This window comes from Hyperoodon ampullatus (assembly GCF_949752795.1).
Source record: "Hyperoodon ampullatus genome assembly, chromosome: 10".
Taxonomy (NCBI): Eukaryota; Metazoa; Chordata; class Mammalia; order Artiodactyla; family Ziphiidae; genus Hyperoodon; species Hyperoodon ampullatus.
Genome location: NC_136923.1, coordinates 27,800,384 through 27,823,386, shown reverse-complemented (window position 1 = coordinate 27,823,386; position 23,003 = coordinate 27,800,384). Strand labels below are relative to the sequence as shown.

Here is a 23,003-nt window from a genome sequence, read left to right as displayed (position 1 = left end):
AGAATTCCCTAGAGAGCTTATTGAAATAGGAGGATTCTGCCCTCCCCTTTCTGGTTCTTGGTTAGGTTTGGGGTCCAGGAACTCCTATTTTCCATAAGCACTCTTTAAGAAATTCTGGGTTAGACTTTTCTCATGACGATTGGGAGTATTTGAATCTCCATTTTCAATCAAACATTGCTTTGAAAATAACTAGGACTTGGCACATGGAAAGGCAGAGAGGATTCTGCTTATTATTCTCAAGAACATAATCACTTTACTTTCCATTGACATCCTTGGTAAAGGAATTTATAAATTATATCCCATGGGATCAATGTGAAAAAAAGAGGAGAAGCTTTTATAATACATATGCAGTTACCCCTTTTGCATGTAGATAGAACAGCTTTCTCCCCACTCCTGCCCTCCCCGCTGTAGGAAGAGAATTCCGCTTTTGTATAATAAAATAACAACTCTAGCTTTGCTATAGCTGTACACAGAGCTGTTTTACTGCAGCTGCCAAAGGGTGTGATGGGTTAGACCCCAAGTCCCAGCTCTTCTTCTTCCTTTACAAAATGAGATGATAACCCGGGTCCCATATAATTGGTGGATTGTGGTAAAATCCAAATGCTATCACGTAGAGGAAAGGAACAGTAAACTGGCTTAAAAGAAGGTAGTGTCATAAGATGGTATTGCTTTTCCTTCTCATATTGGTCCTTGAGTCTCCCACTTTAAAATGTAGGTCTTAGGAAAGAGGGACTCTGTTTCTTTGAAGGGAACTCAATGGTTTGAGACCACAAACCATCACAGAATGCCACGAGGGCTGCTTTCTTAATACAGGGGCCACATCCTTTCCATGAGTTCTTGCATGAAATTGGCTCAAACTTGTAGGTTCTATTGATTAGGAGGGATTTCCAGGCAGAGTCTTTATGTCTTATGTGGTCAGCTCTCTATCATTGTGCTCTGGCAGGATGCTAATTATCTACAGAAGTCTGAGGAGGCGGGGCTGGTCCAAAGCGCTCCGGGTTGGGATTCTGAAGCCCACTGCTAATTTTCCTAAGTGGGCTGGGCCAAAAGTCTTCCCAGCCACACCTCTCCAGGTTAACACCCCATCTTCTCTCAGACTCTGTTTTTCCTTTATGTGTATTTTGTTGCATGTGGAAGAGCAATATGGGAGTAGAAAAAAAGGTTTTGGGCCAAATAATGCAGTATGGTTGGAAATGCTTTCCTTGTGCAGATTTGGCATAAAAATAAACTTCTCTGGGAGAGGGCTGTTGGTGCCTGTTGCTCATTAATATGCTGAAATGATTTCGCACCACCCCTCCCCCCCATTTGAAGGTTCCTTGAGGCGGATTTCTATTCATCTTTTTCTGGGAAAGAGATAAAATGGGTGGGGGGAGAGGTGTGAGGGGGCAGGATGTGGAACTCACGCAATGTAGAACTTACTAGAAATACTACCGTTTGTGTGGTTCTTAGTTACATAAGGTTGAGGAGCTTGGATGTCTACACCGTGGATTAGTGTCTTTTTAGGAAAAAAAACATTTAGGGAGGACTTTCTTTTCAAGTATCATCAGCTAACTTTGAATTGTAGTTAACAAATGTGGACGCACAGGGCACGTTTATTTGGACATGGAGACGCAATACCTGCCAAGCCCACACATCACTGGTGAACAAGACACACACACATACACACACACACACGCACACACACAAAGTCCTTGGTGTACACGTAGGACTTATTTTTCAGGAATTTCTTTTGAAGATTCTAGGGTGGAGTACAAATTTGATATGGGCACAGCTACACAGAAGAAAAACGTATTCTGTTTTCATTTTGGTTTTATGAGGATCCTTTGAGTCAAAACAAAGCCCTTGACTGGAATGGCATTTACTCGTCCAGGTGGCTTAGTGTCCAACAGGGAGGAAGTGCCCAGAAAATGCTAGTTGCGTGTTCATTTGGGAAGGAAGGGGGAGATTTTTAAGGGTTCACAGCCTAGCGGGTGGACGAGTACCTGGCTGGGGGTCCGTGTAATCCACAGTGTAGCCGTCCAGTTGGAGAAGTTCCTGAGGCTCCGCTTTTTTCTCCCGGTAACTGCACATGGCAAACGTGTACTGACTCACCTAAAAAAGAAAAGCACAGATCCTGAGGTTGGTTCCCTAGAGCCCATTTTCCTTGAAAAAAACTCTCCATGTTCAAGCCTGTCCTTTCCCCTGAGGACCTGCACTCAGGAGCTGGGTTCAAATTGAGTTTTTCCACCTCCTGGCTGTGTGACTTGGAGCAAGTTAAAAGACTTCTCTGGTCCTGTTACCTCATCTGTAGATGGATATAATCTGAGAACCTACCTTCTCACTGGCTTATTGTGTGGATTGAATGAGTTCATAAGTAGAATGCATTTAGAATCTTTCCCTGATGCTTAGGAAGTGCCTGACAAAAGTTAGCTATTATCATTATTGCTGCTATTTTAATTGGGCTAAGCTACATGAAATTGACATTTGGGTAGGTCAAAACTGGTTGCATAGCAGCAATTTTTTTAGCTTTTACCTAATATGACTATGGCCCTGGCTCTGGCTGAGATTGTCAAGCTCTCAGACTTGACACAGGCCTTTCGGTCAGAAGTTAGGGACTAGACATTTATTTATTTATGCCCTCCGTTTCTTTTAGTATTTTACTTTTTGCAGGCCAATTCTCAGCACTGAGCCGCATGTATCATCCCTCCCTCCCCCTTCCCACTGAAGGAGTGCTTTTGGTCACTTTGAAAAGTCTTCCCTTCATCTCAGACAAGTGCAGGAGTGACATGCTGTCACAAGCAATGAATACTTGATCTCTAGGTGCCAGTCATGGGAGAGCCATCCTCAGCCCCGGACGGCACGGCTGTTGTCACTGGTGTGGCCCTCACAACCCACACGGGCATCCGCCCACGTCAGTGCTGGGCGCGGGCTCTGCAGCTGCAGGCCAGCCTTCAGGTCCCTGTCGCCTCGGTGCATCAAGACCCAGCGCAGATTCTTAGCATTTCTACATCTGGCTTGTCTGCAAGGAGCCCGGGGGACAGCAAGACTCCTTCAGGCTTCGGGCTAAAAGCTCAGGGGCATATTTACCATCCACGGATGTCAAATGTCTTAGTGAAGTAGTGCCACATCCCTCATCTCTTAGTTCCCTTTATTAAAACAGACATTTACTAAGTGAACTTTGATCCTGGCGGGGGACATTTTTTATCTCCTTCTCCATGGGTCTGACTTTTTTTTTTTAATGGTAAGAAATTGGCGCTCTCAAACCCTGCACACATCTCCCACAGTCCTCAGCCTGAAGGTCCCAGTGGCAAGATAAAGGGAGTCCACGGGAGAACGTTTTACTGGTTGATTTATCTATTGCTGCCCTCTGTTGGTTCCTGATGAAAACTTCTGCCCGACGTGGGTTCCTTGATCACGCATATAGTTTGAAGAATCTGTTCCTTATATTGCAAGGTCTTGATGGGCTTCAAGGGAAACATAAAGCCCCTAAGAATATGTTCATAAGTGGACATGTATTATGCTTTGTAATCAGCAGAACAACAAATAACATCCTCTTCTAAAAAGGAGGATTTAAGGGTGCAAGCTTTGGGTGGGGTCACATAGGCCTGGGGCCCCCTCCCAGCTCTCAGAAGCTGTCATATATATAACTCAGAGTCTTCATCTGTATTTTACCTGTGTCTTATTGTGGCTGGAGGATTAATCGAGCAGTGAAGGGCTTTTCACACCGTGTGTGACACTCACCTAGCAAATACTCAATGTATGCATTTACATAAGCAGTTTCCATGCATTGGGCACTAACATCCTAATACAAAGTAGCTGAGTAGGTATATTTGCCTACTAGATTATAAATCCTTTGAAGGCATGCCTAGGGAGTCATACACCTTGGTTATATTCCCCTTGCCATGAGCGAAATCAACCATGTAACGGGCATTCACTAATTGAGTCTGACTGGTTCTAGAAAAATGAGTATGTATCATCCAATAAAGAGGTTTTCTCCCTCCCAAATTTACATGTTTCTCCAATCCACTACTGATCCCATGGACAACCTATCTCCCACACCCCCTGGCATGATAGTGAACACAGACATTGCTGGAACAGTTCTGCAATGATTTTTTACCTCTCTGGCAACATGGAGATGATATAGTTTGTTAATATGATGATTAGCCAAATAGACGGTTGCAGACACTTACTTGAGATCAGAGAAATATCATGACAGAAGGCTGTTATTTCAAGATTCAGGCATTTACTCTTACTACATGCTTGGGGCTTTCTGACTTTTCCTTTTTCTATTTCAGGTCCTTGCTTCTTGGAGCACTGTATGTTGCTGCCCCCTTCTGGTGATACTGTTGAAGTTGTTCTGGGCAAACTTGGGGCTCAAAAAAACTCGAATTGGTTTATTAGGACCATTTTAATCTGGAATTTGGCAACTTACTTTAGGAAAAAAAGGAGGAGAGAAGAAATGATTTGTTTTTGCACATTTCTAATTATTGCAAGGTTGGAGGGAGCCTCAGATTTTCTAGAGAGCTTGAAGTGTGAGGGAATACAAGGGTCTAGGAGCTGCTAAACTGTTTTAAGCCTTGACCTTCCAGAGTCTGCTGCATGGAGAGAGCTTGCCTGAGGGGGGAAGTCGGCCTGGGGGGAAGTCGGCTTAGATGAAAGCACAGTCAACAGATGGTACAGATAGAGAGACTGAGTCCTGATGACTTTGTTTAAGCTCTGGACCTAGCCGTGCCAGAAAACTCTTTAGTTAATTAGTAATTTAATGAACTAACCAATATAATTCTTCCTCTTCTAAAACTTAAGCTAATTCGGGTTGATTGTTGTCATTTACAAACAGAACATAAATGCAAATGCCCTTCAGGGCCATTGTGAAGTCGAGTGGGAAGAATGAACATTCATTCAGTTATAAATCATTCATTATATGCCTTACAATTCACTTTCATAGTTAACTTAATATTGTTTTCTGGGTGACAACTGTTGTATTATAGGGTGTTTTATATTATCAGACAATATCTCATCTCATTTAGATTTAGATTTTTTTGAAAACTGGAATGGTCAGAATTTGGGTGCATTATATTATCTCCAGGGAATCCGAAACAGGTTATGATTTAGGGACCACATTGTCTCTAACTGATGCAAGGTGTGTGAGTTCTAGGGCACTTTATCTAGGACACTGTATAAACCTCCTTGAGCACAGTGCCATCTCAGTGCTTGGTGTCCTGGAAGACATCTGGAATCAGAAGGCCTATGTTAGGTTTCACATAGGCTGCCTATGAGCCATGGACCTCGAGCAAGTCATTTAACCAGTCTCAGCCTCAGTTTCCTCCAATGCGAAATAGGGATAAGACTTGTCCTTAGCACAGTACAGAAATCTCTGGGGCACAGAAGAAAAATATTTTAGAAGAAAAAGATGATAGAGGTGAGGCTTTCTAACCTGGTCTGGATGACGGGTTGGCTTCTTCCACTCCTCTCCTCCCACACCCAAGGTGGGGAGCTCAGGGTGGAGCTCTTGGAATTGGCACCTTCATCATTAACATTGGTTTGGTCGCAGTTCCTAACAACGGTAATCAACATATTTGCTCCCTACCATGGCCCCTGGGGTTTAGAATGAGTTTACCCAGCAATGTCTTGACTCAGGGTGCCGGGGACCCATTTCTCCTTAATCCTTGTGTTAGGGCCTGCAGCTGTGTTCAGAGGGCATATACTGGGAGTTTAAGGAACACAGCTGAGAGGCTTTGTCATGCCATTTGCACATAATCATCTGTTTAGCTACTCTGATGCTCAGTTCCTTGGAGAGCATAAACTCTGAGAGAGTGTGGTCGAAAAGGAATGGAAGACTTCAGTTTAAAAGGGACAATGACCTCCGAGGCAGTGTTTCTCCAAAGGTGGTCACGGACCCCCTGCATCAGTATCTCCTGGGCTGCTTGTGAAGCATACAGATTCCTGAGCTCCATCTCAGAGTCTTCTGTGCATCAGACGCTTCTGGATGGTCCTTGGGATCTGCATTCTATTTACTTAGTTAGTTATTTTTAGGCTGCGCCCTATGGCATGTGGGATCTTAGCTCCCCGACCAGGGATCAAACCCATGCCCCCTGCGTTGGGAGCACGGAGTCTTAACCACTGGACCGCCAGGGAACTCCCTCTGCATTTTAAAAAACACCCAGTGCAGGCAGTCCAGGGCCATACTTGGAGAACACTGTGTAGGAACACTGAAGTCTCTGGCACAGACACACCCTGTAACTGTTTCATTCCCTTCAGAGCTGGTAGGGCAGACTCCAGCCACTTCCATCATCATTTTAGCCTTGATCCTTAAACATGGGAATTGCTGCTTTGGCTCAAAACCCCTCTAAGGGTGGCCTTTGTCCCTGGTTAGTAGGAAGCCCATTTATAACTATCTTTGGTTCCCCAAGGTAGTAGCTCTAAAAGGAAATCTCCCTAAGAAAGAATTTAATAGTTTTGCATTACAGACAGAAATGTAGACTCTCTCTTTCTGTGTGTGTGTGTGTGTGTGTGTGTGTGTGTGTGAGAGAGAGAGAGAGAGAGAGAGAGAGAGAGACACAGACAGACAGACAGACAGACAGCCGGGGTGGGAGGGGAGATGAACTTTGAGGAGATTGGTGTTGGATGTGTTCTTCTTAGGCTTTTCAAACAATCTTCCTTGTATTAAATCTAACGGAATTCATAATCACGTTGGAAATTATGTGTTACCAGCTCTCTATAAAAAACACTCCATAAAACCCAGCATCTGAATAGAAAGGCACATTCAGTAAGTCACTTGGGTAGATATAACTCCTATGTGGTGGTTTCACACTGTCCCACAGAGATCCCTCTGAGGCTGCTGGGGAGTTGGTGGCAGGATGGGGAGAATCTGCTTTCTTCCCCAGCTCCCTCACCCTTCCCCTTATTTGACCAGACTGGTTCTCCTGTTTTCACTTTTGCATTTCAGTGGAAGGGTGTGGTGGCTAAAAGAAACCGAAAATCATTTGTACGTAAGACTGGATTCAACACTGCATGCAGCTGCTGGGCGCCTATGGTCACTGTTTGAGCTGCCATCTTTCTTTCAAGCAACTTGGGATATTTTTGCTTTCCCTGAACTGGGCCAGGACTGAGGGCCTGGAACTTCTCTCCTTCAACTCTGTTGGCATTGGGGTTGTTTCAAAGGACTTAAGTTGTTCTTTATCATTTTGATAGAGTACCTGTGTGATCACTTAAACAGCAGAGATGAAAAATTGAGAAGAATCTAAAAGTGAGGCAGTATTTTCTAGGTAGGCCACCAAAATTGCTTGTAGACACTGTTGTAGTGAACAGGACAAAAATGGAAACAGAAGACTTGAGTTTTCCTCCTGGTTCCCCCATTACCTTTGTGATGGTGGGGCTATCGTATCACCTCTGCAGGCCACTGAAGGTGTAATGGAGACTTTGGATTTAGGCTGAAACAGAAGGTTTAATTTGGGGGATGCATGTCCCCAGTGTACCTCAAGGGCTCTTTCAAGTTAGTGAGAATCACATGTACGTGAAACCTCTCATGAAATCCTTGTAGGAAAAATGCCGAGCTGTAGATAGGCTTTGGATGCCCTTTTCTGATTTTCAGAAGTGAGCACATAGCTTGCTTTGTAGCTACTGAGTGCTTCTTATCTTCTCTTGGTAGAAGGCTCAGTGTGAAGGCCCTAAAATGTCTGTGCTCCAGTCACACGGCCTAGAACAATCATTCTCTTCTTTTGGGTTCAGTATATATCATATAGACATGGCTTCACTAATATTTTCAGCACAATTCCTCTTTTTTTTTTTTTCTGAAGAGTTTTTTTCTCCCCTAAAATCTCTCCCAAAGTAAGAGGTCAGTGACATCTCCTAAGTACTTCATCATTTCAAAGATTGTCATAGAAAAGTCTTGTGTCCAGTAACTGGCTACCTCAGTGGGAGGAGAGACTCCATATTACATGACAAGGCCACTTACCCCACTTCCTCTTGGAAGGTGTCACCAGCCACTCTCTAGGTCACACAATCTTTCCTTTCTCAGAACCACTTGAAGCACTGCCTGGGCTCTTTTTCTCTCTCTTCCTTCTTTCTTCCAGTAAACACTTCCTGAATGGCCATGCCAGACACTGAGCTGGAGGGTGTGTGTGTGTGTTTGTGTGTGTGTGTGGTGGGGTAAAGAGGGAAGCACAGCTAGATGAGTTGGAAACAGAACTGACCCTGAAACAGCACATGGTCTACTGAGGGAGGCCAGACCACAAGTGATTGTAAGGGCGGCTGCTCTGCCAGGTGAGAAGCATGCAAAGGGGAGAATCACCCATAATCCAGAGCTGCCTCTTTTGATGTAATTTTTTTTTTAAATTCCAGCATCTGAAATCTTCATCTTAAATCTTTTTTTTTCCTTTTTAACATCTTTATTGGAGTATAATTGCTTTACAATGGTTTGTTAGTTTCTGCTTTATAACAAAGTGAATCAGCTATACATATACATATATCCCCATATCTCTTCCCTCTTGCATCTCCCTCCCTCCCACCTTCCCTATCTTACACTTATAGGTGGTCACAAAGCACAGAGCTGATCTCCCTGTGCTATGTGGCTGCTTCCCAATAGCTATCAATTTTACAGTTGGTAGTGTATATATGTCCATGCTACTCTCTCACTTTGTCCCAGCTTACCCTTCCCCCTCCCCATATCCTCAAGTCCATTGTCTAGTAGGTCTGCGTCTTTATTCCCATCCTGCCCCTAGGTTCTTCGTAACCTTTTTTTTTTTGAGATTCCATATATATGTGTTAGCATACGGTATTTGTTTTTCTCTTTATGGCTTACTTCACTCTGTATGACAGACTCTAGGTCCATCCACCTCACTACAAATAACTCAATTTCATTTCTTTTTATGGCTGAGTAATATTCCATTGCATATATGTGCCACATGTTCTTTATCCATTCATCTTTCAATGGACATTTAGGTTGTTTCCATGTCCTGGCTACTGTAAATAGAGCTGCAATGAACATTGGGGTGCATGTGTCATTTTGAATTATGGTTTTCTCAGGGTATATGCCCAGTAGTGGGATTGCTGGGTCGTATGGTAGTTCTATTTTGAGTTTTTTAAGGAACCTCCATACTGTTCTCCATAGTGGCTATATCAATTTACATTCCCACCAACAGTGCAAGAGGGCTCCCTTTTCTCCACACTCTCTCCAGCATTTGTTGTTTGTAGATTTTCTGATGATGCCCATTCTAACTGAAGTGAGGTGATACCTCATTGTAGTTTTGATTTGCATTTCTCTAATAATTAGTGATGTTGAGCAGCTTGTCATGTGCTTCTTGGACGTCTGTATGTCTTCTTTGGAGAAATGTCTATTTAGGTCTTCTGCCCATTTTTGGATTGGGTTGTTTGTTTTTTTGATATTGAGCTGCATGCGCTGCTTGTAAATTTTGGAGATTAATCCTTTGTCAGTTGCTTCATTTGCAAATATTTTCTCCCATTCTGAGAGTTGTCTTCATCTTGTTTATGGTTTCCTTTGCTGTGCAAAAGCTTTTAAGTTTCATTAGGTCCCATTTGTTTATTTTTGTTTTTATTTCCATTTCTCTAGGAGGTGGGTCAAAAAGGATCCTGCTGTGATTTATGTCATAGAGTGTTCTGCCTATGTTTTACTCTAAGAGTTTTATAGTGTCTGGCCTTACATTTAGGTCTTTAATCCATTTTCAGTTTATTTTTGTATATGGTGTTAGGAAGTGTTCTACTTTCATTCTTTTACATGGAGCTGTCCAGTTTTCCCAGCACCACTTATTGAAGAGGCTCTCTTTTCTCCATTGTATATTCTTGCCTCCTTTGTCAAATATAAGGTGACTATATGTGCATGGGTTTATCTCTGGGCTTTCTATCCTGTTCCATTGATCGATATTTCTGTTTTTGTGCTGGTACCATACTGTCTTGATTACTGTAACTTTGTAGTATAGTCTGAAGTCAGGGAGCCTGATTCCTCCAGCTCCATTTTCCTTTCTCAAGATTGCTTTGGCTATTTGGGATCTTTTGTGTTTCCATACAAATTGTGAAATTTTTTGTTCTAGTTCTGTGAAAAATGCCAGTGGTAGTTTGATAGGGGTTGCACTGAATCTGTAGATTCCTTTGGATGGTATAGTCATTTTCACAATGTTGAGTCTTCTAATCCAAGAACATGGTATATCTCTCCATCTGTTTGTATCATCTTTAATTTCTTTCATCAGTGTCTTGCAGTTTTCTGCATACAGGTCTTTTGTCTCCTTAGGTACGTTTATTCTTAGATATATTTTTTTTAATGTGTCTTGTCTCTCCACTTACATGCTCTCTTTAGGGTAGATATCAGCTGTTTTTGCCTGCTCAGCATCCATTTCTTTTTCTGGTAATGGCATGCTGATTTTGCACTGGAGACAGCTCAGTGGCACTGTGAATCAAAGCAACATGGTCTGCCCCTCTGAAAAGCTGGTGTGACACAAGCTGGACCAATCCAATTCCCTCTCTCAGATTTGGTTCTCAAGTGGAGACACAAAGACAGAAAACGGTCAGAGCTGATTTTGCCTTACAGCCATGTCAATGACACTGGCCATGGTTCCCACGACCTGGATTTCTGGAACTACTCTGGGTACTAGCTTTTATCACCAATCCTATGAACTACCACAAGAGCCTTCTAATACACTTTTTTTTAAACCTTACTTACCTTGAGTCTGTTTCTGCTATTTGCCTATAAAGAACTGTAAGAGATCCTTTTCTGGAAGTGAGAGACCAGGTCTCCCAGTTCTTCTCTATGACCTATCAATGTACCCTTCACAAAATAGGTACTCAATAAATGTTGGTTAGCTGATATTCTGAGGAAATGTATCTCTGAATGAAATGTCTTCCATCACTTAGCTGTGGCTTATTTGGATGGTTGGGAATAATTCCAAAGTTTTCCTTTGGTTAATTTATTTTAAGGTTTTGTTGCACCCCATAGTGATCATGAAAGCAAAGATTACCTCTTGCTTCTAGCCAGACAGATGCTGTTTGTCTTAGAGACACAGTAGAAGCTTGAGTAGATCTGTAGAAGGTGTAGCCTTAGAAGCTCAGCGTTGGTGGAACTTTCAAGGCCATTTAGACTAAGAGGCAGCTGCTTTTACTGTGAGATTTCAGAATCCGTAGTGCTCAAAATACTAGTCAATGCTCATAGCCAACACAATAACCCAGTAAACACCTTTAGTCACTAAATTACAAGTTGACTCACTTTGTGACATCTTTCAGAGTACAGAATAAATTAACTTTTGACAAATTGAATTATAGCTCACATGCTCTGGTGGAGCTTGCAAATTAAAAAAAGGCAATGACAAATTCTTTTGTAAACTGAAAAATCCTGATGCAAAAAGCAAACAAACCAAAAAAAGGGGGGGGCATGGAGATTTTCAAGGACATGCATTACTATTTCTGGAATCTTTTTTTCTTAAAGATACAATGAAGAGGGCAATAATATTATTTATATATTACTGATGTATTATTAACATCAATATCTATATCTACACCTGCATCTTTGTATACAGAGATGTACCCTGCTGCATGGTTAATTATAGTTCCAACTGGGGAAGCCCAAAGTACCTCAAAAAGGAAAATTCCACAGGTATTAGAATCTGAGCTATATGTGCATTCATGAAACAATGTCTACAATGATTGTGTTCAAAAACAAAAAGCAAGTTGATGAACAACATGAAGAGTTTGATTATTTAAAAAAAGCCTATGCGGGCTTCCCTGGTGGCGCAGCGGTTGGGGGTCCGCCTGCCGATGTAGGGGACACGGGTTTGTGCCCCGGTCCAGGAAGGTCCCACATGCCGAGGAGTGGCTGGGCCCATGAGCCATGGCCACTGGGCCTGTGCGTCCGGAGCCTGTGCTCCGCAACGGGAGAGGCCACAACAGTGAGAGGACCGTGTACCGCAAAAAGAAAAAAAAAAAAAAAAAAAGCCTATGTGGAAAGATATATTTAGATGGTTAAACATAATTATAGGGGGTCTGGAAGCCTCAGACATCAAGGAGACTGGAAGGCTCTTCCACAGGTGATTTGAAATCAAACTTACTAAACAATGAAAAAGATGGAAAAAGTCCAACTAAATTCTGGCTTTTCTCATAATGACTACCTTAGTGCTTTTAGAAACAGCAGATTCTTCTAAAATAATGTTAGTGTCCCTATTGCCCCGATCAGGCACACACTTGCTCCCTCCCTGGGTTCCTGCATTGCTGGCAGGGGTGGGAGTTTACTGCTCCCACATTTCATATATATTTCTGTATTGTTAGAATTAAAAAATAATGAGCATGCATTAATTTTTAGAACTTGAAAGTGATGCAAAAAGGAAAAGGAGCAGAAGGGAGTGCTCTGGGTACTGGAAATGTTCTGTATCCCTCTGAACGGTGGTTGCATGCATATGTAATATATAGAAATTCACTGAGTTAAACACTTGAGCTTTGTGCACTTAAGGTAAATTATATCAAAAACATTAATGAATCCTATCGAATCTTTAAAAATAATGGCTCTTAAGACTGATATTAGAGTTGAAGAGTTACCTGCACTAAGACGAAAAATCTTTTCTTCCATCTCTTCCAGACATTCTTACCGATGGCCCATAAATACCTGAAGGAAAGCAAAAAGACCAGAGATGCATTAATGCTTGCGCTAGTGAGCTGTTTAACTCGCTTTACCATGAAGCTGGGTGCTCACAAACAAGGAGATTCACAGGGCTTGGGAACAGATTGCAGACTCTGGAGCTGTGTGGTTGAGAATAATGAAGAGCCGCAGGCAGGGTTTACTCTGGTTTATAGGAGGAATTGTGGCCCATCATCAGACTTGACTTAGAACCTTGCCTGATTCCAGGAAACACCTTGGAAAATGTTACATTGTACCTTAATTTGTTTATGTGCTAAACGTCTTACAGGTAGGTAAACTCCTGAAAGCTGTTGCACAGGAGAGAAAATAAAGAGTGCTAAATCTCACAACTCCAACTCTTTCACCTCTTGTCAAGTCTCTTTCAGGAAAACCTTTAGTAAACAAAGCAAACCTTCTTTGCTTTTGCTGTAATTCCGGCAAATGTAGTTACCTTACAGAAAGGAAGTTTCAAGTCGGCATAGAAAGTCCTCCCTACACCCGTCCCCCTCCCCGAACTGCTCTTCTGTGGGTGGAAATTAATCTTTATGCAGAAAAAATTTAGTTAAAGGAGGGCAGAGAACAACAAAGGCACACTTCAAAGCTGTCTGGAGATTTTATGATCAGTGTTACTTAATTCATTCATGAATTGCCCCGTTGGCCTGATGGATTGATACACGTTGAACTGGCATTGATCAAGGAAGTGAGGCTGGTTTTCAAGCTCTATTGGACCAAGTGAAGAGAGATCTGGTCATACTCAAACCCAATCAAATCCTCGAGTTCCAAAACTGGCTTTATGTGCTACCAAAACCCAACTGGACAGCTTCCAAATCCCCACTTCACTTGGAATCAGGACACAATTTCTGCTTTGGAACACAATGAAGACTGCACCTAATTAAAATGTACACTGTTAGACAAATTTCAGGGTCTCGTAGGAGTGGCTGGTGGCCAAAGTACTCAGACCTTCATGCCAGGAACCTGAGTCTTCCGGGTCCTTTTGCTTCCTCATGCTGATTCTTCAATTACCAAGTGCACTTGATTTTTACCTCCTGCCAAGTTCCTTACTTTGCTCACACCTCCACTCTTTCAGTCCCAGCACACATTTTACGGCCATGGTAAACCACAGAGGAAACTCTTAATCCGTTTCACCAGAATGAGTTTCATCCTCCTCCTGGATCCTACCATCTCTGCATGTATGAATTCCCCTGCTGAAACTCCTTCAGTGAGTCTCCCCCACTAACACGAGGGGAGCCTGCAACTTTGACCACTCATCTTGCACTTCCATGATTTATCCCAGATCGGTCCATCTGTTGTATGTTTTACTTGCCTTTTTTCTTTAAATTGACTTATTTAACAAGGGTAAATTTATTTTGAAAGGAAACTTTACATTGTAGCTTTGATATACTAATTTTATATTATATAACACACATTAAAATACATAACAACTGCTTAACTAATATATGCTTGTCTGTATACCACTAAACAATCTTGTGTACCATCAGTGGTAAGAACAGACCCAGGGAAACCTTAGCCTATAGAAACAAAATGGAGCATCTTGACCTGGCCTAAAAATGACTTTGTTTGCCAGCTATGCTTCACTCTCTAAATTTAGCTTCTGTGCCTTATATTACCTGTAATTCCTCACCACACCATAAAGTTGCACACCCCCATAACTTTGCACATGTTATGGTGCCTGGAATGCCTTCTCCCTGCTCCTTATGTTAGAATTCATACTCTTCCTAAGTTTGAATCCTTACCGTGATGTCATCACCTCCTGGGCCGTGCAGATAATTCTGCTGGTAGTTACAATGATCACACTGCTATAATTTATTTATTTTCATATGTATTGTTTCTATTGGATTGTGAGTTCCTTGAAGGAAGGAAACTTGTTCTTTTTTTCCTAAGTTTTCCTTTCTAAATTCCTAGCACAGCTTTTGATGTATGGTAGGTGGTCAGTATGCATTTGCTATATTTCAGATAGTTATGAGTGCCTTGGGAAACCAGAGCCATCTTTATCAAACTTTCTGATGAGAGTTTCAAACATTGCATAGAGACATGCACTCCACTGCCAAGTTCTTTGAGTTTTTTTTTTTTTCCTCCCAAAATATATCCCATCTATTTCTATCTCCACTGCTACTCCCCATTCAAGCTACTGTCATGTCTACCCAGACCACAGCAACAGGCTCCTCTCTGGTCTCCCTGCTTTCACTCTAACTCTTTTCATTACATGGCAGACAGAGTGATCTTTTAATGGGCAAATTAGATCAGGAATACACTCAATCTAAATAAGGATGGGAAACTATGGAAGGGTTTTAAGCAGGGGAGTGGCACAATTATATTTCTATTTAAGATTATCCCAGTGGTTGCTGAGTGGTTAATGCACTGTAGATGGAAAAGGCAAGAGAGAAGGCAGGGACACCAGTGAGATGGTTACAGTAGTGCAGACAGCAGAGAGAGGATGGTGGCTGGACTGAGGCTGAGGCCGTGGAAATGGCTGGACGGCTGGTAAATGCATCAGCCCCGAGGCCAACATGGTCAGCTCTGGTTACGTGGATTACCTAGCTTCCCTGGACAGTGATCTTAACCTTCTTGAAATAATATATAAATGTATCCATGGCAGAAATGGACCTAACAGGAACCCTCAGCCAGGTCTAAGGAGAGACAGGGTTATTGGTCTGTGCCGATTAAGAGTATAGTGTTCCAGTTCTAGTGGTTAATCTGAGATGTTGGACAAGATGCTTAACCACTCGGTCCTCTGGAAAACAGGGCCAGGAATGGTCCCTCTCTTGCAGGGTGGTTACGGAGATTAAATGAGATGATGCTTATGAAGTATAAGCACGAGGCATGGCAGGAAGTAGATGCACAATAAATATCAGCCTTATTATAAAATATCTTTGAGTACAGAGGTAAGCGTATGGTTACGAGTAGTTAATAGCTAAATATGTGACAAGAAATCTCCTTGGACATATGTACATAGGGAAATAGATGAATTAAAAGATAAATAAAGACAATGGGCAAAAAGTTTTCTATTTTTAGTAATGCCTAGTAAGGTTGTAACTCTCGTACTTTTCTGGCCGCCACTACCAATTTTTCTTACTTCTTAACTTGAATCCACATAAAGAGATTCAAAACAACAAATACAGCTACGACCTCTAAAGTGTTCATAGTTTTAACTGATGAGAACAGAAGTAGGAAAAGGAGTTCACGTGAACCCACAGAATGTAATTCATATGGTATCATTAATTTTTTCCTTCATAATAAAAATACTAGCTACTGCTCGTGAAGTCTTATTAGTCTTCTGTGCTGTGCCAGGTACTTTATGTGAATTTATTATACCCACCTGGAAGGGTTAAGAGCTTGAATCTGGAGCTTACGTTGCTTAAGCTTAGGTTGCTTCCGTTCCTGTATGACCTTGGGCAAGTTACTAAACTTATCTCTACCTCAGTTTTCTCATCTGTACAATGGGGACACTAATAATGGTACCTACTTCAAGTGTTGCTGTGAGGATTAAAGAAGTTAATGAAACATAAAGTGCTTAGAACAATATCTGGCACAAGGTAAGCAATTATTACTCGGTATGTCATTACGTTATCACTCTTATTTTACAGGTGAGGAAACTGAAGTTAAGAAAGGTCGAATAATTTCTCCAGGGCGCCGAGCTGGTGAAGACATAGCCAGAATTTACACCAGAACACTCTGGTTCCAGAGGGCCCTCTTCAGCATTCTATTCTTCCTCTTATAGATGACAAACTTCGGTTTCTTTTTTGAACTAAGAACATGAATGGCTATTGCAATCAAACAGAGAGGACTTGTGGTTGAAGGCTTCTGAATGGGAAAGCTGAGTGGGATCAGAGGAAAATGAACAATCCTCCTTTAGAAAGTATCATTTGGCTTGCATGAAAGAAGGGCTTTCCCTCTGAGGCTTCCTCAGAATTTATTGCTAATTTGGCACATACCAGATGTCAAAACCAAGAAAAATTGAGGGCTACCATGTACAGTTTCTGTCTAGTCAGCTCTGGCTCTACATTTTCTTAGGTTGAAACATGCTCATTAAGCAGAATGAAAAGTACCTGGAGCAGATGGAATTCTGTCATTGTAGACATACAGGTGGCTTCCCCCCTCCAGCTCTTCATTCCATAGACAGATCTACCTGTGTGGGCATTAGTGACCCTCAACTACCTCTTCAGGCTATCCAGATATTTGGAAATCTGGATTTATGAATAGATAATCAACATTCTAATACAGTGAGCCGAAGTTTAGCTGAGGGGTTACATCTCAAACTCAAGGTGGAAATACCTAGGTGGGAATTCTGGGTCCTTAGGTCCTTAGGCTTAGCTGCCCCATGCCTCAGTTTAATCAGCTGTAAAATGGGGTTAGCATAGGATCTACTTCACTTGGTTGTTGTAAGGACAGATGGAGATGATGCATGTCAAGTTGTTAGCACAGTAACTGGCCCCTAGTAAGTGCTCAGTAGACCTAACTCTATGCTCCCTGCAAGAAATGCACTTTAAATCTAAAGACACAAAGAGGCAAAAAATAAAAGGATGGGAAAGGAATTATGATGCCAACATTGGTTTTTAAAAAATCTGGAGTGGTTATATTTATTACCGTCACACAAAATAAATTTCAGGACCAAGAATATTACCAGGGATAAAGAAGATCATTTTATAATGATAAAAGGGTCAATTCATCAAGAAGACACAGTAATCTTAAATGTTTATGCATGTAATAACGGAACTTCAAAATATATGATGCAAAGATGGACAGACTCTTAAGTAGAAACAAACAAATCCACAATTATAGTCAGATTTCAATACCTCTATCTCAATAATTGGCAGCAAATCAGTAAAGATTTAGAAGATTTAAACAACACTATCAACTAACTTGATTTAATTGATCTAATTATAGAAAATAAGCCAACGGGAAATAAAGTGGAGTCCTAAATATATTGAATTAGGTCAGTCTAGGTAGTTCTGTTTGAGAGTCTGTGTCAATATGAGTGGTATAAGTGGGACTTATGGGGAAGGGAAAGGAGTGTGATGGTTTTGAAAACAAGAAGTCTAGAGCAATGGCACAGCTAAGAAGGTGGAAGAGGAAAGGAGATTTTAAGAAGCATGGGTAACTATTTTGTCATTCATTTTGAAAGATGTTTTCATTGCGTATATAGACTTGAGTACATTAAAGGTGTTGCTCCTCTGTCTTCTCACTTGCAATGCTTCTAACAAGAACTGTTTTATTCTTTTGTGTGTAACATTTCTTTGTTCTCTGGCTGCTTTCATGATTTTCTCTTTATCACTGGTTATTAGCTTTATACTTACACTGTACCTTGCTGTAATTTTCTTCATGTTTCTTAAACATGGGTTTTTTGAACTTTTGGGATGTAAGTTTTATAGCTTTTATTAAATTAAAAATATTCAGCCCCCCCCCCCCCCCCCCAAAAAAAAAGCATGGCTAAGACTTATAAGCTGTGGTTCACTGAATGAATTCCAAGTGGAGCCATGGGACGCTCTGTATTTTATTCATGCTTCAGGTCCTCAGTTGATTTCTTTCATTTCAAATGAAAGAAATAACACAATTCTAGACCTGGCTCTGATGCTTACTCTGACCTGGGCAAGTGTGTTCACCACTCTAATCCTCAGTTTCCTTATTTGTAGAGATTCATTCATTCACATTCATTTATGCAACAACTAATTTATTGGACTTTTACTACATGTCAGGCCCTGTACTAGCTTCTTCGAACAAAGAAGGCAGATGCCCCTGCTGACAAGGAACTCAAAGTCCAGTGGGGAAGACAGACAACAAAATAATAAATGAAGAAATGGCTGGTATGTGAGATAACTGTAAGTGCTCTGGTGAAAACAAAGCAGTGTAAGAGACAGACAGAGGACACAGATGGGCCAGGAAAGGCATTCTGATAAGGTACAGAGACACACAGAAATCAAGGTGAGCCATGTGGACATCTGGGTGGGGGAGAAGGGACATCCAAGGCAGAGGAAACAGTGGGGACAAGGGCTCTGCAGTGGGGGTACACATGAAGTCTTCAGGGAAGAGCAAGGAGGCCAGGGAGGCTAGAGCCTTGATCAAGGTCAGAGAGTAGTGGTGTCTTTATTAGATAGGGCCTTGTTGCCACAGAGGCAACACTGACTTTTATTTTGAACGAGATGGGGAATCATTAGAGATTTTCCAGCACTCAAGTGGCAGGATCTGACTTGTGTTTAAAAAAAAATTACTCTGGTTTTAGGGTGGGAAAGAGCCTACAGGGGCAAGGACAGCAGCGGGGGGACTGCTGACAAGACAAGTGCAACAGGTGAGAGGGAGAATGAGGGAGGCCTGGATTCGAATGATGGTGTGGAGGTGGTGATGAGAGGCTGAACTCTAGATTTACCTTGAAGATGGAGTGACGAGAACTTGATGATGGATGAGATGAAGGGTGAGAGAGAGAGAAAAGTGTCACATGACGCTGAGGATGTTGGTCTGAGCAACTGGGCGAAGGGAGAGGCCATTTATTAAGATGGAGGGATACTAATAACTAATCCTTGGGGGGCTGTTTCAGGGATAAAAATGAGATAATGCACATGAATGCACTACCTGAACTTGAAAACACCATATGGATATAAAAGATGAAAAATTAGAAAGCCACCGAGGAGCTGCTCATTCTCAGATATCCCTAATACTCATGTCTTAAGGTCAAAAGCCAGTGTTGATTTTCTCACTGACATTTTTCTATTCAATAAAGTTATTCTGAATGGCTCAGTGGCTCATTCCAGGAACCACAGTCCACCAACAAGGAGTAATTCACAGTAATTCTGAGGTTTCCTTTAGGTATTAATAAACAGCGAAGTAGACACCATTTATAACCTCAGAGTTGATTCTTAAAACTTCCTTTCTCTCTCTCATTCTCTAAGGTGTGACACTGTTCTGATATTTCCATCCTCCTGCCCCATATAATAGGGCTTCCTAAAGCTATTTTAAGTTTAAATGGGAAAAAAATGTAGTTCACAACATTTTTATTTTCCTTGAATCATCCCTTGGGTAGCTAAGGTTGTCCAGCCCTGATTCAGGCCACAGTGGGTCTGACAGCGTTTTTAAGGCACCCACTGTCCACCTTTCAGAGCGGCCCTAGGCCCTCCTGGTACATTTCCTGGCAGGGGTAGTTTTTAGATGGCAGCCTAGTAAAATGAAATCACTGTGGAGCCTGTCAGAAGTGAGTTACAGATTTCTTCTATCATCCATAGGGTCAAAATGGTCTGAAATATGTTAGTAATTTTACGAATGAATCAAGAGAAAATTTTCTTAATCCAGATTGGTTAGAGAAATGAAGAGAATGTGGGAAATGGGAATTTGTCCAATAAGGAAAGTAATACCTATGTCAAGTGCTTGCCGTGGGGATTAAACGAGAGAGTGTTTGTAAAACTCCTAGCACAGAGATCCAAAGGGGCCTAGAAAGTGGGCTGAGCTACTGATCTTTTTAAGGAAGTTTCTTTAAAAAGTAGGTTTAAGGACAGATATATTCATTCATATTTCTGTTTCTCTTTTTTGTCTGCTCTACCCTCTTCACTTTGCCCTCTTTCCCTCCATCCTGCTCACTCAGGCTCTCATTCCTTTAGCAAATATTTACCAAGTATTTACGAGCCAATGCTTTGCTCAAGACACAAACGCTGTTCCTGGGTGCTATAGGAACCTAACAGAATTCTCAAATCCTTTGTCTTCAAACTAGGATGTTTATATTGCAGAGGAAGGGATATTAGGGAGAAATCCCATTTAACATTTTGGGAATATATGCCAGTAATATGATAAGAAGGAGGAAAAGCTGACCTTAGAAACATGTCACAAACATTTTCATGAGACGCTAATTGAAATGAGGCAAAGCTAGCCCTTCATCGTGGACAGCTGAAAAAGGACAGAGTGTATAGCAGCGGCCTGGCTCATTCCCCTACAGCCTTCTCACGGCCACAGGCAGAAGAGTTTTGCCAAAATCCCACCTAAAACTCTAGGAATACTTTGGCCTCAAGACAATGCCATGTTCTGATGAACCTAGGGGCAGGACAGGAATAAAGATGCAGATGTAGAGAATGGACTTGAGGACACGGGGAGGGGGAAGGGTAAGCTGGGACGAAGTGAGAGAGTAGCATGGACATATATACACTACCAAATGTAAAACAGATAGCTAGTGGGAAGCAGCCGCATAGCACAGGGAGATCAGCTCGGTGCTTTGTGACCACCTAGACGGATGGGATAGGGAGGGTGGGAGGGAGACACAAGAGGGAGGAGATATGGGGATACAGGTATACATACAGCTGATTCACTTTGTTAGACAGCAGCAACTAACACAACATTGTAAAGCAATTATCCTCTAATAAAGATGTTAAAAAAAAAAAAAAAAGACAATGCCATGGAAATTCTCCAAATCCCAGCCAGAGCTCAGGTTCAGCAGCCAGTCTCTAGTTGGTGGGAGACCTTTGCTTCCTTTGGAGTTCCTCATGCCCAACCCCCTCCAATACCCTCCTTAGTAAGTATCTATCTTTCACTCGAACCTTGAGCCTTCTTTGTTCCCTAGAACTCTGGTGCACCAAGGCCAGGGCGCTGCTCTTTACTCTGACTGCTTGCTGCTGTGGTGTGCTCAGCTGCTGGGATGTATACCTCTTGTCCCAACCATGCCCTCCTGAACCTCTCACGGGCTTCTGTTTAAATCTGTCTTCATCAGTGACCAGCCCCTGGTATTGGGTTTTTGAATTCCCCACATCTCTAGCACATAACCAAGCTTCAGTTTTCATGTCAGTTTTATTACTTTAAGTCCTTTCACAAACACATAAGCAGAATGATAGCTGGTGGGCAAATGGTACCTGCAGAATCCCTGGAAAACATCCCATTCCCTTCCACTGGTTAAACATTCCCCTAGTCAGAGTTAAATGGCCCAGCTCCTTTCTAAGTGGTCACATTTTCTGAGATAGTGGTGTCCAAACAATTTAGTTTAATAGGCAATTGGGCTCAGCATCTACCCACTTGCCAATAAACATTTCCTATACAAACCACTGGTTTGACCTGCAAAATAAAACTATATTTTACCTATTCTTTTTATCCTACTTGAGACTACTTAATTGGTCATTCCTCTCAAACCTTAAGAAACTGAAGACAATCATAAAATTTCTACTCTCTGGTTAATTTAAATGTTATGCTAAACACTACAACTGATTCAACGTGAGTTGATTGCTTGAAGGTCGCCTACAGCAACTGCTTACACCTCCTGGATATGGTTGTTAATGAAGGTGTAAGGGCATGATTCAGAGAATCTGAAAGATCTGGATGCCTTTAAGGAGGTATGTGAGGCCAGTAAAGCCTCTTAGACCAGAATCACCCAGCATGAGTCTAGGAAGGTTTTGAACTATACTGGAAATTCTGTTAGAAAAGGATAAGGCAATGACCCTATCCTGATGGTTTAGCAAATGCAAATACAGTAATCATAAGAATTGAGGAAGCTTATATAGTAAATATCAAAGTCAGGTATTTTAATAATCTCTCATATTTCTTTGACTTTTCTTCCATGTCGTTCTCTGAAGGTCAACTTTTATTTATTTTTATTTTTAAATATTTTAAGAAATGAATGGGGTGGGTCCAAAATTACCACTCGGAGAAGGAAGACTTACCCAGAATGCTTCATGTTTTGAGGCTTATCCATTCGGACAGCAAGTTTGATTTTGAGGTCTTGATCGGGGCAGTTTTTGGAGACTGTCATTTTGTGCCACTCTGACTGTTTGGGGCTGTTGGGGGTGGGATGGAGAATAACCTGCAGGGAAAAAGGACAATCATATTAGCCAGAAAATAGGAACACTGTTATGGGCATGTTTTCATAGACGAGAAACTTGGCTGCTGAGAATTGAGGGTCTCATCCATGTCCCACAGCCAGCGGGAAGGCAGTTAAATGAAGTGGAGACCTGGGCATCGGACTCAGACCCAAGGCTCCACCTACCAGGGCTGGCTGGTGCCAAGCAGCCCGGCCTGAGGACAAAAATGGCATTCTTTGCTCTCTTCTCTCTCTCTCTGGCTAATTCTATAAGAGTAGGGATCACGATTTCTGTGATCCTGCTTTTGTACTTTTCTAAAGTTCAGAAGTACTAAAACAACCCTGAACTGAGAATGTACTCCACACATTACTCTCCTCAAATAAGAAGATGGATGTATAAGAGAAAGAAGTGTCCTTCTATACCAGAGAGAACCTCTAGTCTACTCTTTTTTCCATTCATCAGGATTTCTCCCACTATGTCAAGAGGAGAAATCCTTCCGAGGCTGCAGGGGAAGAGGGAAGGGACCATATCTGATGAGAAATGTGAGACTTAGAGGTGAGAAGGAACGTGCTTAGGGTCCCACATTTCAATGTGATTTCACCTGGACTTGACATCTTATCACACAGCACCCA

General features: G+C 41.9%; 1 protein-coding gene across 18 annotated transcripts in view; it reads right to left on the bottom strand.

The window, feature by feature from the left end:
- CADPS (calcium dependent secretion activator) overlaps positions 1-23,003 on the bottom strand; it is a gene marked incomplete at both ends in the record, with an annotated part of 485,811 nt that overhangs the window by 165,161 nt on the left and 297,647 nt on the right. For all 18 annotated transcript variants that reach the window (XM_079713702.1, XM_079713696.1, XM_079713695.1 and 15 more), the window contains 3 exons: positions 1,983-2,091; positions 12,514-12,580; positions 22,234-22,373. In XM_079713702.1, coding sequence (XP_079569828.1) covers positions 1,983-2,091; positions 12,514-12,580; positions 22,234-22,373 — 316 coding nt within the window. The remainder of the gene's footprint in view (positions 1-1,982; positions 2,092-12,513; positions 12,581-22,233; positions 22,374-23,003) is intronic.